Raw genomic sequence first — 17,794 nt, forward strand, 5'->3', positions numbered from 1 at the left:
TTGAAACCTTGTTTTTTGAACAATTAAAATATATTTGTGTGTATTTTATGTGGTAATAAAATATATTTGTGTGTATATTATGTGTTTATACAGCATAAATGCAAGATACTTCAAAATACATCATTGAAATATTAAAATATTCCGAAATACGGAATAATCCGTTATCCAAAATTCTCCTGGTCCCGAGCATTTTGGATAAGGGATACTCAACCTGTATTCTGAAAACCATAGTCTCCAGAATGTACTTCTTTTTTTTTTTTAAACCTAACCTGTAACTAGTACTACTGGGGACATGATAAGTAACTGGCACTACTGGGTACATATGTTGCTGGCACTACTGGGTACATCTGTAACTGGCACTACTAGGGACATCTGTAACCGACACTACTGGGGACATCTGTAACAGGCACTACTGGGGACATGATATGTAACAGGCACTACTGGGGACATGATATGTAACTGGCACTACTGGGTACATCTGTAACTGGCACTACTGGGTACATCTGTAACTGGCACTACTGGGGACATCTGTAACCGGCATTACTGGGGACATCTGTAACTGGCACTACTTGGGGCATGATATGTAACTGGCACTACTGGGTACATCTGTAACTGGCACTACTGGGTACATCTGTAACTGGCACTACTAGGCACATCTGTAACTGACACTACTAGGGACATCTGTAACCGGCACTACTGGGGACATCTGTAACCGGCACTACTGGGGACATCTGTAACCGGCAATAATGGGGACATTATATGTAACTGGCACTACTGGGTACATCTGTAAATAGCACTACTGGGTACATCTGTAACTGGCACTACTAGGTACATCTGTAACCGGCACTACTGGGGACATCTGTAACCGGCACCACTGTGGACATCTGTAATCGGCACTACTGGGGACATGATATGTAACTGGCACTACTGGGTACATCTGCAACTGGCACTACTAGAGACATCTGTAACCGGCACTACTGGGGACATCTGTAACTGGCACTACTGGGTACATCTGTAACTGGCACTACTAGGGACATCTGTAACCGGCACTACTGGGGACATCTGTAACCGGCACTACTGGGTACATCTGTAACTGCCACTACTTGGGGCATAATATGTAACTGGCACTACTGGGGACATAATACAGTATGTAACTGTCACTAAATATTTTCAAGAAAATGATTGCTAGGCATTCAAATTCAGTGCCTGATATAGTACCCTGCTCCTTCCCTGCACTGAATAGATGCCGCGTGCAGGTGCATGTCATCTATTCATCGATCACCAGCTGCTCTGGAATCGTCAACTCGCCCAACCTGCCCGCACCAAAAAAAACACTAGAGGGACACTGTGACCCGTGGGAGGGACAGTGGGACATTCTCCAATTAGTGGAACTATCTTGCTGTAATTGGGAAATTTGGGGGTACTTCCTCATCTTTGCGGCCACCGCTTACGCCAGTTACGTTAGCCGTTACGTGAATCGCGATTGTCTCCTCGCAGGCAAGATTAGCACGCCATGCTTCAGGCTTGGTGGATTGCTCCGCTTGCCTCAACTTTAACAAAGGTAATAGACGGTGGAGTGGACACAGGAGGGTGGCGTGGACCCCTAAAATAACCCTTGCAGCTCGCCGTCTGCTACGTAAGTTCCCTAGCATAAGCAGTGGCCTCAAAGATGAGGAAGAACCCATTTGGGGGTATGAATGTGGGGGGTAGAGGGGACATCAGTTGTCTCTCTGGCACAGGGCATCACAATGTCTAGTTACAGCTTTGGCCATGATATTATTCTGTAGGTAGTTGTAGGAGTAATGGGTGTAAATGTGTTTGAATGCAGCACAGTAACTAGGCTGCCTATAGAAGTGATAATAAATAATGGTTTTGTTATCTTAGAGGGAAGAAAGGAATGCAGACAGCAGCTCCTCCTCTCCCGGGTCAGCAGCACTCACTTCTCACCGCCTGCCCCCATTATTCCCACGGCTCTCCTCCTGCTGACCCCCGCACTGGGCTCCGTTAGTTGTAGTGTGACTGTGAGACTGTGAGCAGGCAGCAGCCATGCCGGGGCCGGGCAGGTGACAGCAGCAGCAGGGACTTTGCCCTCCCCTGTGTGTAGTCTGCAGCTCGGGATGACTCGCTGCGGAGTCACAGAGGAATAGGAGGGGGTAAAGCAGGTACTCTGTATGAAACTGGCTGCGGCCCCACCTACGTAGCGTGTCACACCTTCATGCTTTCCATCAGGGAGGGGACAGGTGCAGAGTGTAGGCAGGCAAGAAAAGGCAGCAGAGGACGTAGAGCCTGTGTGTGCAGCAGGAACCAGCAGTAGGCAGAGCCCGGGCAGGCAGCAGTACTGTGCAGGAGGCCGCCGGGGGAACAAGAGTCCGGGGAGTTACTCTGCGCCGGATTACCGCCTGGGACACCTAATATAAGTGCCACTTGTGTCTCTGCTTCCCGGGCTGCATTCTCCTGGATCTCCCGACAATGGGGTATACAACGTCATCCAGAGGATCTGCCGTGCCGTGCTGGCTGCTGGCGGGGCTCCTGGTGAGTGCTCACTACTTATCACTGCTGCTCACCCTAATAGGAAGCGGCTACTTACAGTACCTGCTGCCTCTGGCTGAGGGGCCCCACAATCTGCTCCTGAATGTTTAACTGACAGATGTGAGTGACGGCTGTAGTTACCGCAGGGTGACACAGGTGGGCACACACCGCGGGCTAGGAATACTACTGTACGTTGTGGTGACGTTGTTTGTGTCCAGTTGTATAGTTATTCTCTGTGTGTGTTACTGTTCCTCTGTATGTGTCTATACAGAGTGATAGACGTCATTCTGTCTGAATCATTATCAGTGAAAGAATATTTCCAGGTTTGATGCATTAAAAAACCCTCAAAAAGCCTGTCACAGCCAAGTGTCAGTAAGTCAAGTGTCAGTAACGGCTCAGAACATGGGGAACACTAACCTATACAAACTTGTAACTTAACCTAAGTAAACATCTATCTGTCTAATAACAAACTAGTGTACCCCATGTTCTGAACTTTAGGCCAAGTGTCTCCTTTTTTATTTTATGAATTGACTGACCTCATACATTCACCTAGCTTGTATGTACCTTTACTGGTGTTGTGCATTTGTCATTGCTGATCGCTTCACCACCTGTGGGGTGTGTACAGTATATGTTTTAGTAAAATCCCATTTCAACGATCTTGAAACAAATTTGTTCCTTTTTAAATTGTTGTATCTTTTATGTACTCCATCCTCATTCACTGTGGGATTATTCTCTCTGCGGCACTCTTTGAATTTCAGAAGGACACTTAGCACAGGGTGTATGTCACCTGTGCTGTTGTACACTTGGGTAAGGTGTTGGAAAAGAACTATTACCCTTGGTTTGGGTAAAATGATATAATACGCATGTGATGTGTGCTATACCGTGTTGCAAACTGTAATGGGAGCATGAATCAAAGATTGCAGGGGAAAAAAATACCAGCCAATCAGATTATACCTTACATTTTACAGACTGTGTTTGAAAAAAAAATGCCAGGAGATGATTTGTTTAGTACTTTATCACTCACAATTTTCTCTTTTCAAGCTTGAATAAATGCCCCCTAAATAAATACCCCCTAAATGTGTGAAAAAGCAGAAAACATTATTTTATTTATTCTTCATATAGCTATATAGAATGCATTTAACTTTTACTTACTGGCTGCTTGTTACATTGAAATGGTTTATACAGTACTGTATGTGCTGGAAACAATTTTTAGCTTAGTGGGAAAAGTTAACCTGTCCCATACTGTTGGCTAGAGATGATTAAAGGCCAGGGAGCCTAAGTTGCATACATACAGTAGCTAATCTTGGATGGCTGATCAGTATATCTGATTATGGAATAATTTGAATAGATCTGACACCAAAACTAAACATTTATTTGCCATAGAAACTAGCCTATTTTTCTAGCAATGGTTTTCATTTTGTATTATAGCAAAGTGTCCATAGTTCTAACAAGAGGGGGGACATTATTTGTGGTGATTGTTTGTATTTGACAAATGTTTTAAATGGTTGCAAACTTCCTCAAGTGTGCTTTAATCAGGCAGGTCTAGTAGGGTGTGATTTTAGCTAGATTGCCGTGCCAAATATTTTCACAGCTGCATGATGCACATTAGACCTCTAACTACAGTAATTGTGCTACAAATGCTTCATATTTCTAACAATAGGAACTTTTAGATTTAAGGTTTATGCTATTGCAACACGTGAATAGGATTTTTTTTCTTTAATTCATATGTATACTATTATTTTTATCGTAAGCCCTTTTTTTTTTTTTTTTTTTACTTTTTATTCCCCTTTTAATAGTCCTGAGAGTCTCATGTGGTACCCTGTGTGCTTATTACAAACATTATCGCTGTATGTTATTTGGGCCTGCAAATATTGTTGGAATTTTGCTTTTCTTTCATTGTTTACATTTGAAGGACCCCTTACTGCTCTGCTATGAATGAAATGCCATGTTTTACATTGTTCTCTTCAAATAATCTCATGCTAGATCATTTTTACAGAGCTCCAGTAGTTTAGGCTGTGCATATTTGCATCAACTCGGAAATTGTTTTGTGACAGCCCCCATCCAATACGCAGCTACAAATATCTCACTGTATTTACTTCATCAGATACATCTGATCAGACCTATGATAAACCACTGACTGCTTCAGATCAGACGGATCTTTGGTGCAGCACCCAAAATTTTTTTGTCAGATGGATATGGGACTCAAGGTGCCCATACATGATACAATAATTGTATGCGTTTTGAACTAGATCCCATCGCATGCAATGCGATCCGAATCTAGTTTAAAAAAAGTATGTGCAGCACATAGTTTTGAACTGTGCGATGGGATGTGCACAGGAGCGCGCATTGCACACAATAAAAACGCACCGTGTACGGGCACGTTCAGATTTGGCCTTTTTTCTTCAGATCGGTCTGCCAGATCCATCTGAATCTGAAGAAAACAGCCCAAATCTGACTAGTGGATGGAGGCCAATTTTTATTTTAACAGTGATTGTCTTAACTCAGTCGATTTTGCATCAGATTGTTAAGTATTAACTTTTTTTTAAAAACAAATTTGGTGAATAATAGCTTTGAAATCACAGGTTACTCTATTTTTATTACACTGCATCATGATGTTCCCTCTAGTACCCTTAATGTTTAAGGGCAGAAGTATAACATTGTGCGATTAAACATTTAAGGTACACATACACAGTGGGGTAGGCACCGTGCGTTTTGTACTAGATTGCATCGCATGCATTTTGAACGAGATGCAATCTAGTACAAAAAATGGTACTTATATGTTTGTTGGGCGCCCGCTATAGTTAGTACGCTCATACCCCCACTATCCATGTCGGCATGGAGTTGTTTTTATATAGGCCCTTATTCTAATCGGCTCGGTACGGCCCGCGTGCGGCCGTACCGCCGATGTTTTCTCTCTGCACATGCGCAGAGGTCACTCTGCGCATGTGCAGGGGAATTCTCCGTGTTAAAAATTTAGACGCCGCAAAGGGGGCGTATAGGGGCGTGAGGGGCTTCATCCCCTCATTTCCCTATGTGTACGCCCCGCGTTTCATGGGCGTTCCCATGCAAACGCGGGGCGTACGCATGGTAATGAGGGCATGACGCCACTCATGGGGGCGGAAAGCTGACGTCGCCGGATGTCAGCTTTCAGCCCCCATACAAGCTACCACACGGACGATTGTCCGTGTGGTCTCAGCTTGCGGGAGCTGCCGCGGCGTGCGGTCCTGCCTTCGATGGTCGTCGACCATCGAATGCAGGGGGCAGCTCCCAGCATGGTGGAGGCGTACGCCTCCACCATTTTCGTGCGGTTCGCCAGCCGTCCGTGTACGGACGGCCGTGGCGAACCGTATGGTGGGCGGGGATTCGTCTGGTGCGGTCGGAGCCGCATATGCGGCTCGACCGCACCAACCAGAATAAGGGCCATAGTGAGACCGAAGCGTGGTGAGCGTAGCCGGAAAACTAAGCAAATAGCTTAGTGGGCGCCCAACTAACATATGTAAGTACATAAAAAATATGTGCAGCATGTTACATTAGATTGTACCATGTATGGGCACCTTTTTAGTTCCCACTGATCAGGGTGCTAGAGTGAACCCTGTCATATTGTGTAGGTTACACAGCGCTGTATTATAGGTTGTTTTTGCTTGAAACAAACAACAACTGTTTATAGCATTTTGAAAATACCATACAATGAGATATTTTTGTGATTATTTTTGTACATTTTGCAATTTGGTTTATCACACTTTGGCACATTTTTAGGTAAATGTAATAGATATTCCATCAGGTTAGGCTACAGTTGCTTTTTTACATATCTTCCAATATGACCCATTCCAAATTTCCAGGCATACCACTATGCAGTAGGTGTGCGTCAGTGGTGCCTCCATCACTGGCGCACCACCTCTAGGGCCATCCCCCATCACCTCCGCTCCGGCGATCATATGCCAGAGCTGCCCTGCCGCTTCGCCAGCCTCCAGCCGCCATTCACTTCTCAGCAGTGATGAAGGCGACAAGCTCGAGGATGTTTGGGGGGAGGAGACTCGGGAGCGCTCAGGAGTTCAGGCGCCGAGTCCTCCCTGAGCTGAGTTGGTTGGTTATTTGGACTGAAAATCTGGAACTGTATGGAGGCAAATGCCAATAAGCAATTTGCTCACAAACTCAGGAGAATGAACAAAAACATTCAGTGAAATTGTTTAAATCAAATCGGTCCAACTACAGTACATTGTCTGAGTGACAGCTGTTATCCATTTTAAGATTTGGGAAACATGACTAAATTACATTTGCTCCTACCCAGTACCAGGTTTTTATTCCATCTAATCAACTAGTTGGATGGTTGGAGGAAAGTTGGTCTGATGTGTGGCCAGCATAAGTAATTATGCATACTGTATATTATATTACATTTACAATCAAATGAGGCTTATAACAAATCAACAAAATTAAAATTAAGCAGAGGGGGGTAGTTGTGGCCATAGGAAAGAGAATCCCCCCCGAAAGCGGCCTCCATCTGGTGCGATGATCGTGGAAGCGGACACCATGCTCTGTGTCTGATTCCCCAGGATCACCAAAGTTATCACGAACACTGTGCCTCCAGGTTTCCCTATGTGCATAGTGGGGATAATATGTACCTATCAATAATCACAACATTTAAGCGTTATTAATATATGCCGCTATTATTATTTCTAAACCCAGTAAAGCAGTGTAAGGTGTGAATACAGGAAGTCCAAATTTTGAAATGTGTTGTAAGGAAAGCCACATTTGAAGCCTGTGAACATCCAGTTGCCTTCCACAGTCATGTCCTTTAGCTGCCATTAGATAAAACATTTTTTATAAGTGTGCACCAAATTTCCTTGGGAAACAATGGTGATTGTTCATTTTACTGATGCACTTATTTTCTAATTAAAGGGAAGTGAGCACTAGATTTTTTTTTTTTTTTTGAACCTTCTTCCAAGTCACAAATTGGAATATTAATCATATACAGGTTGAGTATCCCTTGTCCAGATATCTGTTATCCAAATTATTCTAAAAACCATAGTTTCCAGAATGTGTATATATATATATATATATATATATATATATATATATATATATATATATATATATATATATATATATATATATATATGTATATATTTTTTTTTTTTATAAATGCAGTACTGGGGACATGATCTGTAACTTGCACTAAATGGGCAGGAAAATGATTGCTTAGCATCCAAATTCAGTTCCTGAAATAGTGCACAAACCTTGTTTTATTTACAAATGTATGTGTGTGTGTGTGTGTGTTTCATGTGTTTGTACAACATAAATGCGTGATACATCATTGAGATATAACAAATTAAATGTAATCGGATGAAAGATTCATAAAGTGAGAGATTTGGTAAGAAATCTCCAAGCGGCAATCATTTACACTGCATTTTCGATAAGTGATACTCAACCTGTATTTCATTCTGATTTGTAATTGTTTAATAAACCTGTCTGTATATAGATGACTGCACTGAAGAATTTATGTCCTTTTCCATACGTATCTGCTATATTGAACTTGCATATACATACATTTGATGTGCTGGTTACCCTTGCGCTTAAGGCCCAGCCTGTTTGAGCGGCTTTCAGCTCAAAGCCGCCCAGTGTGTGTGCCCCAGCGATGAGCACTGCTGCGCACTCCCGCATCATCGCCGGGAAAGCCGCTCATCTGATGGTAATACCAGCAGGTAAGCGGAGTTGAGGATGGCTTTGCATAGCTCTGCGTTATGCAATGCCGTCCTCCCCCTCCGTCGGCGCCGGGCAGGGGGAAAGCCGCTCAGTGTGTATGCACTGAGTGGCTTTCCCCGCAGCGATGATTGACATCATCGCTGTCCATACACGCTGGGCATAGTCGCCCAGTGTGTATGGACCTTTTAGATGTCCCTTAATGACACTATGTATCTATTTTCTTTTAAGGTCCATACACACTGAGCGATTTTACCCAGTGTGTATTTACAGCGATGATGGGGAAAATCACTGGGCTGAATATCACTCAGTGCAAACACACTGAGTGATTTTCACCCCCTCTGAGTGCTTTTTTCCCCCAGAGGAAAGCTGTCCATTCTGTCTCTTATCTGCTGGTAATACTAGCAGATGAACGCCGGTAAGGATGCGGGAGCACTCACCGCTCATTGCTGGTCGTACACAATGGGCGGCTTTTGAGCCAAACCCAAAAGGGTTTGGTCCATTTAAACCCAGTGTGCCTTTAAACAGGGCACTATTGGGACAGTGTGGAATAGATATTATGCATTGTAACTACAGAGTGTGGCATATAAACTTCAAATCATTTTTAAATTGCAAATATTTGTCTGTAAACATTGAGTTAATTAAATTATGTAAATAATACCCATATACAGTATTTTGCAGCAATATTCAGAGAATATCTAGCTGTTTACATTGTGCTGCTTTGTTCTTAGGCATGTGTTGCAAAGTTATATTTGCCTTAAGGAGAGGGAACTGAAATGAATCGCTTTCAGGCAAGGCCTGGTCTCATAACCCTTCATATAATGACGAGAAGAAGGTGAAAGGAATGTAGAAGGAGAGGCTGTGGAAAAAAAAATGCAGTGTAGGGCAAATAAAATGCATTAAACACTATTTTGCATATACTGTATTTACAAACTACATTTTTAATGTGCCCTGCCCAGGGAAGTATTGGAAATGCAGAGGATGAAGCAGAATTTGTTACTGTCTATAGTGAAGCAGTCACCTATGTCCACTAAAAGGCATGCTGTCAAATGCTTAATATGTCTATTTCCTGGACTGAAAACTGCTAAAAGCACCAGGCATAGGGCCAGATTCAGCCATTCTGACTAGCTGATGCTTCATTGCTGTTGGGAACGACGGCATTAAATAGGCGCCCACCGCTGAAAATAATGTACATGCTTTGTCCAAAATGAATATTTAATTTCTAATATTTACTTTTCTTTATCTTCATAGCCATTGGTCGTGTTTGGAAATCCTTGTCACAAAGTGAAACTTCATGTGCCAGATGTTATCCACACTGGACACTTAGTTGGCAAAGGTGAGCTTAAATAAAATGTCATGTTGTTTGTAAAAAGTGTGTGCGCATATAGGGGTACAGTGAGCTTACAGTACCTCTTTATTGAGTATAAATTCCTGAAGTATACACTGATTCCTTAAACAATGGTCTATGGTTGGGGTAGCCAACCCTAGTCCTCGAGAGCTACCAACAGTGCATGTTTTGCAGGTCTCCTCACAGAATCACAAGTTAGCTAATTAGCTCCATCTGTGTATCTTTTAAAATGTGTCAGTGATTAATGAGTGCAGCTGTGCAGCAGCTAGGTTGTCTGGAAAATGTGAACTGTTGGTAGCTCTCGAGGGCTAGGGTTGGCTACCACTGGTCTATGGTTACATCACACACACATCCCTGTATACTCTGGTATTCCAGAGATTTATAAACTGTTTTATTACGCTCTTAAAAATCTGGAATTAGGATAATTCAGAATAATCGCAATGTGTAGAACTTTATATTGTAGGTAGTCACCCAATTGTTGGACTGATTCTTGGGATTAGATTATCAGGCAGCTGCATGGGCACTTTGTTTCTCCATATTGTAGCTCTTCTCCCTCTGTATCCCAAGCCTCTGCTAATAGGTTGCCGGTTTTTATTTTTTTAAATGCTCATTGGAATGGAAGTTCCCCCTTCCCCTTTCTGAAGGGGTTTTTCTTCACCAGGAAAGTAATTCTTCTGTCATCCACCACATTCTTCCGGGTCTTTTGGTGTTGCTGAGCTCTCCAGTGCGTTCTTTCTTTATAAGACTGTTCCGAACAGTTGATTTGGCCACACCTAATATTTTTGCTATCTCTCTGATGGGTTGGTTTTGATTTTTCAGCCTAATGATGGCTTGCTTCACTGGATCTCATATTGAGGCATAGCCACTCCTGACCTTTTATCTGCTTCATTGATAATGAAATAATGATGGAATAGCCCACACCTGTCCATGAAATGGCTTTTGAATCAATTGCCCATTACTTTTGGTCCCTTAAGAAGTGGGAGGCACATATATAAACCATTCTTGCACCGTTCACCAGATTTGGATGTAAATACCCTCAAATTAAAACTCCTCATTTTTGGTTCATTACACCACCAAAATGGATTTGAACAGAGCCCAAAATCTGAGAATTGTGTCCCAATATTTATGTACCTGACTGTATGCCTAACGGAGAGGTTGAGACTTTGCTGAATACAAGAAAGTCAGACTTTTTAGGCAGGGTTGAGCTTGCATCTCCTATTGTGAAAACAAGGTTTTTTTTCCACCTCTTTATTACAGTTGCATTCCTTTCTAGTTTTCTTGCAGAAAGGGAAAGCATGAGTTGAAACCTACAGTAGTTGCCTGATGGTGCAGATTTTCTCCCACTCCATTATCACTCGGGGAACTGGCATGTAAATGTACAATTTTGCAGGGGATGCTGCATGTGTCACCTCTCAGAATATGATTCTATCATATACCTGTGGCAGATCTCCAGAAGAAAAGGTCTCTTTTTATGTTTTGGTGGTTAGGGCTTCGAAAACCTGTGTTCATCAAACTGGTAATCTGTGCATAGAAGCTAATAAGATATATATATATATATATTTTTGGTATGCTAAAAAACCCACAAGAGATTGTCCACTGTCCAAGCAAACCATTGCTATGTGGATTACTTTGGTAGTTCTCCAAGCTTACTTAGGAACAGAGCATTCTGTTTCCAAAAATCTAAAGATGGAGCATCTCTATTTAAGCATTGCACTGGTGCTCGGGTGAGAAGCTATGTCAAGTGGACATCTAGTTTTTAATGTTTGTGTCTAGAGACTATATTATTTTCACTGATCTTGCTTCGAGAGGTTTCTAATGAACCTAATTGGATAAAAAATATTTACTTACGATTGTATCCTGATGAAGGGGTCACCGAACCCCGAAATGTAGATCACCTTGGATTAGGGCAGTACGGATGGTGTAATGGTTAGCATTACCGCCTAACAACACTGATGTCATGGGTTCAATACCCACCATGGCCCTAACTGTGCAGAGTTTGTATATTCTCCCCGTGCTTGCGTGGGTTTCCTCCGGGTACTCCGGTTTACTCCCACAATCCAAAAATATATACTGGTAGGTTAATTCGCTCCCACAAAATTAACTCAAGAATGTCTGTGTGTGCGTGTACATGTGGTAGGGAATATAGATTTTAAGCTCCACTGGGGCAGGGACTGATGTGAATGGTCAAATATTCTCTGTAAAGCACTGCGGAATATGTGTGCGCTGTATAAGAAACTGCTAATAAATAAAATTAAAAGCATCCATCTTTTTCACCATTTGCCAGGTCTCTGAGTGCCACTTCTTCTTGATATCTATCTATCTATCTATCTATCTCTGTAGATATATTAAGCCATCTGGCTGTGTGTATAGGCAGTGACCGCTGGTGACTGACATTTCAACTAGCTGGACACCTATATACGACTGCCCAGTTGTGATTTCAGCCGTGATAAGAGCCAAATCCATTCGCAACTCGCTCACCATTAAATAAGTTGTCACTGTGTGCATCCTATGCATAACCCAGGACTGACTCGGCCTGTCAGACATGGGGTGATCAAGGCTGGAGCTGACGTCACATGCCTGGCCATGCCTGCCCTTTCCCTGACACTCCCAGAAAATGTCCGGTTACCACCCACAAATGCTGGCTTCCTGTAAATCTTTTTGCTAACTGGCAGCGATGAAATAAGATGCCAGATTTTATTGGAAGATGGCCTTGCGCGTGAGCGCTGCCAGCTGTATGCATGCACAGTCGATCGATTAATCGGCTGGGTTGCTGATTCGCAGCCCAGTGATAAGTTCTGAATAACTCTCTGCGTGTCAGAATTTAAATGCACGGACACCTGTCTGAAACTCTGTGCCCAAAGCTTCCCAAAGTCCCCCAATGGAGAAAATAAATAAAAGAATGAACCGTCCACTTTGAGCTTTCGGAACGGTTTCTTGAAATATTTATGTGTGTGTATGTGCAATTATGTGAAATGAGGTATGTTCAATATATATATCTTTTATTCTTACTTATATTGCCTTGTTTCCGTTTTATTTTATTAGTCAATCTGCAAAACTGCTTGCATTCCAGTGAAGTAATCGGTGGATCAAACAATCCAGATTTTATAGTTGTACATTTAAATTCCACATACGATATTTATTCTACGAAATTTATTACAATTCCCAGTCATGCTTTGTCATTTGGAATTATTGTCGTGGATGTGGGCACCTTGAGTGAGAGGATTATTACCGTTAAGCTTGTAACTGAAAAAAAAGTAAGTGCTCCGTTTTTCCATTCTGTTTGGTAAAAGATAACTTCTTAAGTAAATATACTAATGATGTGTACACGGTGAAATTCTGGCTATAATTTTGACTATGTAGTCAAAATAGGATAGTAAGTTAGCCATCGTTTAGGAGGCTTGTGATACTGCTGCGCGGCCCCACGGTGTCAATATTGCAAGAGAAAATAGAATGTGCAGGCAAGTCTATTTTCACAATGTCACCTGTTAAATGTATTTGGCCTAGGGCCAAATAGCAAGATACTGTAGTCAAAATCGCAAGTGCTCTTAGCCGAAATCGGATTGTCAAAATCGTCCATTAGCCTGAATCATCGAACCGTTTGTACACGTCTTAATCCAACAATTGTTTTGAGCAGCACTCTCATTCTTAGGGGTCTAGGTCCCTGAGGATGAGCGTGCTGCTCGAAACAATTGTCGGATTATAACACAAATAGACTTCTGCATTTAAAATTTGGAGTGCCGCCTTTTTCCATTCTGTATCAAGGTATTGTCTAGAAGCGGAGCAAGGATTACACACAAGTGCTGGATTATATTATACATATATAATATTTTTTTTTTTTTTTGCAAGTTGCAACAGGAGGTGAAATTTTTTTGTCTGAAAATAGAGGTGCCTCTGGCTGGCACAAATACTTACACAGGTTGCAGTAAGGAATTTGTGTAGCCAGAGCATAATTTAAAGGCACAATAAACCTATATAAATACGTTTGGTGCTGATTAACACTTAAGGGGTCCAGTCCATTAAGCTGCACATGCAAGATCCATATTTACATAAATGAAAGGATGATATTAGTTTGTTAAAGTAACAGTACTTAAAATAACTCTTCTGATAAAATGTTTGTATTTTAATAAAGATGTATGGCATTGTATCATAAAGGGAAAATCGGTTTAATGGAGTAATATTGCACTATACATATGGATAAAGTGTATTTTTTTTTTTTTTTGTAATGATTTGGGATTATTTATTAAACCGGTTTTCTCCAAAAGTTCTGAAAAACCTCTTCCCCTTTGTATTTTTTTGAGATTGTGTATATATATATTTCCTAGGCTTGCCTGAAAAGCCGCCCGTGCTGTGGGCTTATCGGGGATATTGTTTCACCTGTCTCGGGCAGACGAAATGCCTACTGCAGCTGAAAATACCAGTTTCACTGAACCTTTTCAGGAGAGTTGTTGGGCAGTCCAAGGGGGGTATTCAATCTAGGATCACGGCTGTCGATCCCTGCCGATAGCCGTGATCCTGGCCCGTTTGCGGTCAGCCCGACAGCTGAACGTCAGGCGGGATTCAATGTCCCTGCTGCCGATAGGCGCAAAGGGGGCGTGGCTGCGAAAACGGCCGTGGGTTGTCGATCTGAGGCCGGGATCGCGACAATCCACGGCCGTAATCGGCAGAACGGGCCCGACAGCTTCTAAAGTCGGGCCCGTTCTGCCGTGATCCCGCTTCACTGCTGTCGCTAAAGACAGCATTGAATAGGGAGCCGTCGCTATTTCCCCCGTCGGAAATAGCGGTGACACATTGAATAGCCCCCTATGGGGGGTATTAGAAAAATAGAAGTTTTTCACTACCAATGTTTTTTGGGGATAGTTGGTTGGGGAAACTACTATATTTTAAAAAAATAGGGTTCTTAGTTTGGCCATGATATCTTTTGTCCAAGAGTGTTCTGAATTTCAAGGGAAATTTTTTTATGTTAAAATAGTGAAGACTTAGAAGCTATGTTGCTTTTCCATCGTTGGAGGGGTATCCAATTGCCCCAGTAAATATTGGGAGAAAACATCTGTTCGCTATTTTTCCAGATGTTTTTTTCATGGGGATTGGATCATCTGTTAAAAGACATGTTCTGCTGTGAAAACACACCGGTTCAGTGTATTTTGGCCTGGCCGCAGGGCTGCTTCTGGGGATTTTGCTTCGCCTGCCTGAGGCTGGCGATACAAATCCCCTGATGTATTATTTTAATTTGTTTGATTCAGGTTGGTAAATCAAGAATTGCAAGAGAATTACTGAAGCGTACAAAGAGAAGATGGGCGCCTATGCCCTTTTCAATCCAGGAGAACTACAGAGGAAATTTTCCAGCCTTTGTTGAACGGGTAGGTTTTGCAGAATTTTTTTTTTCTTATTTTCTCCATTTTTGTGTGTGTACAGTATATGTATGTATGACTCCAGAGGTGCGGCACTGACAAAATCAATACAATTGAAACGTTGACAACATTAACATATACATTTATTTCTGTGAAGGGACCAGGATTTGACTAAGCATAGTGTATAACACTACAGTATAGCGCTTCTACTTTTTCCACCAAAAACCTGCGTTTGACCTGGGTAATTGAATACGAAGTTTTAAGTAGTGTTGCAGCGAGATAAAACTTTGTTTACAGCGTAGGCTGGACTCTGCTTATTATAGGGTCTACCCCTTACCTGCGCTTGACCTCTCCAAGTACTGGGGATCAGGCTCTTTATGCTTCCTGGATTGGTGTTCGGGTTGACCCTGGTAGCTACCGGGTTCAGATTCCTGGATTACCTGAACCGGGTTATTTTGATCTGACCCTCTTCCACCAAACTTCAACCTGGGTTATAAATTTAGTGGTATTGGAGAATCTGCACATTCCTGTGGCCTCATGTTTTAATTAACATCTTTAGTGATTTGACATGAGATTACATTTTTTATATTTGTTTTAATTACTTGTGCACATCCCAGCATAACATTGCCTAGTTTTGCGTCCAAGTCCTCTGTCCACTAAAATTGTCATTGTTGGTCATAAATGACCTTTTCAGCTCATAATTTGTTGCAAAAACTGGTGTTCTGATGGCTTCAATCCAATAACCATATCAACCAAATATTTATTTATATGCTTAAATACATATGTTGCCATTGCGGGTTGGGATCATTTGGTCTACAGCATGATGGTCGACATGGGAAAAGTTCGACATGATTCTAGGTCGAAAGGTCATTAGTTCGGCAATGTCTATGTCGACAGTCAAAAGGTCGACATGGGGTTTTCCCCTGTTTTTTTACCTGCATGTCAACACAGTCGACAAGGACACAGCTGCGCTCGCTATGCGTCGGGCACCCTTTTTTCTCCCACCACACCCTAGTGGATGGTAGGGCAGGAAATACCACCTGCCGGCACATGTCGGCTCAAAAAACTGTGAAAAACCCATGTCGACCTTTTGACGGCCTAGACATTGTCGAACTAATGACCTTTCGACCTAGACCCATGTGGACCATCATGCTGTAGACCAAATGACTGCATCCTGCCATTGCTTATCTCAAATGCGATCTTTAAAACAGATAACCTATATCTGTCCCACATCACCGTACAAAAGAGTATTGTGCAGGGCCTGATTTAAGGTTCCAGGTGCCCTCGGCTAATGCACATGTCGCTCCCCTTGAATTGCTGTTAAACACACATGTATGAGTGCTCAGAGACTTGCCATTTATAATGCCAATGAGCATGTAACAAAAGTCACACAACTGGCATGAGACTAGCTTTAAACTGACCCGCTGGTGCTGTAGCACAATATACAGAAAGGAATGGTTCCATTAGTAAGATACACTGGCACAGCCATCTGGCAGTCTCCTTAAACACTTTAACCCCCCCCACAGTACATCAGGACAGGGGATCGCTAACAAGCATGGAATAAATTCGGCCTTTAATTTTATTCCTTGGCTGTCAACTGCAAGGTGCCACGCCCTAGGCTGCAGCCTGATCAGCCTATTTGGTTAATTAGGCACTTGTATTGTGGATCACTGAATAAGACTATGTTAATAAACCTTTTTTGCATTTTTTTTTTATCCATACAGATCCAGTCTGACACTCAGCAAAAGTATGACATTTTATACTCCATCAGGGGACCGGGTGTGGACCAGCCACCCATTGGATTGTTTCAGATTGTTGCAGAAACTGGTGATATATATATTACAGGCGTGGTAGATCGTGAACAATATCCCTTTTTTCCGGTATGCCTACCACTTTTTATAATTTATAATTTTTCAATTTGAGGAACAGAATAACATTCTTTAAATGTATAAGACTTAAGCCTGTTTCTTTACAAAGCTTCTGATTATGTTTAGGCCCGATATGTAAATGGACAACACTTTTATCTAGCAAAAAAATAAATGCTTTGGGGTAAATTTTATAACATCCCAGTTTCTGGTGGTCTGTGGTTTTTGTCCTGAGAATGGGTATATTTTAGAAGCCAGACCGGTTTTGCCTTGTAAACTATTGCTGCTTAATAAATATTCAGGCAACTCCGACCCGATTACATTGCTTTTTACAAAAATAGGATGCTTTGAAAATGTAACCTCTTTTCCTTCTTTTGGTCTTGAGTACATTTTGTTTTGGTTTCATGTATACTTATTTTAAAACCTCCTACAAGTTGTTTTGGCTTGGTGGACATGCTTACCATTTGGTCAATCTGCTCTGTACAATGGGGTTGAGATCTGGCCACTCCATTACAGACCGAATACAAGCTGCCTGCATCTTCCCTAAATAGTTCTTGCATAATTTGGAGGTGTGCTTTGGGTCACTGTCCTGTTGGAGGAGGAAATTGGGTCCAATCAAGCGCTGTCCACAGGGTATGGCATTGCAAAATGGATTGATAGCCTTCCTTAATCTCCCACTTTATCAGCATGAAAGCAGCCCCAGACCATCACCTTACCTTCACCATGCTTGACAGATGGTGTCAGGATCTTTTAATTTGTTCATATGTTCTTCTGTGTGATCCAAACACCTCAAACTTCAATTATTCTGTCTATAACACTTTTTTGCAATTTTCTTCTGTCCAATGTCTGTGTTCTTTTGTCCATATACATTTTTGTAGCTTCTCTAATGAGCAATCCCATTTTCAGCTGTCCTAACTTAAATGCACAAGTGTTTTCAAGGGTTTTCTAATCAACCATTACTCTTCTAATGCGATTAGAAGAGTAATGGATGGTTGCTGGAAATGGGC

At 42.1% G+C, this 17,794-nt stretch overlaps 1 protein-coding gene across 1 annotated transcript in view; it reads left to right on the forward strand.

Annotated features, from left to right (window-relative positions):
- The first annotated feature begins 2,014 nt into the window (after window positions 1-2,014).
- Window positions 2,015-17,794, forward strand: part of LOC146080326 (desmocollin-2-like) — a 39,506-nt gene continuing 23,726 nt past the window's right edge. Inside the window, exons 1-5 of the mRNA XM_083187474.1 lie at window positions 2,015-2,532; window positions 9,478-9,562; window positions 12,617-12,828; window positions 14,815-14,931; window positions 16,647-16,802. Coding sequence (XP_083043600.1) covers window positions 2,470-2,532; window positions 9,478-9,562; window positions 12,617-12,828; window positions 14,815-14,931; window positions 16,647-16,802 — 633 coding nt within the window. The 5' untranslated portion in view covers window positions 2,015-2,469. The remainder of the gene's footprint in view (window positions 2,533-9,477; window positions 9,563-12,616; window positions 12,829-14,814; window positions 14,932-16,646; window positions 16,803-17,794) is intronic.

This window comes from Crinia signifera, chromosome 5 (genome assembly GCF_055691185.1).
Source record: "Crinia signifera chromosome 5, ASM5569118v1, whole genome shotgun sequence".
NCBI lineage: Eukaryota > Metazoa > Chordata > Amphibia > Anura > Myobatrachidae > Crinia > Crinia signifera.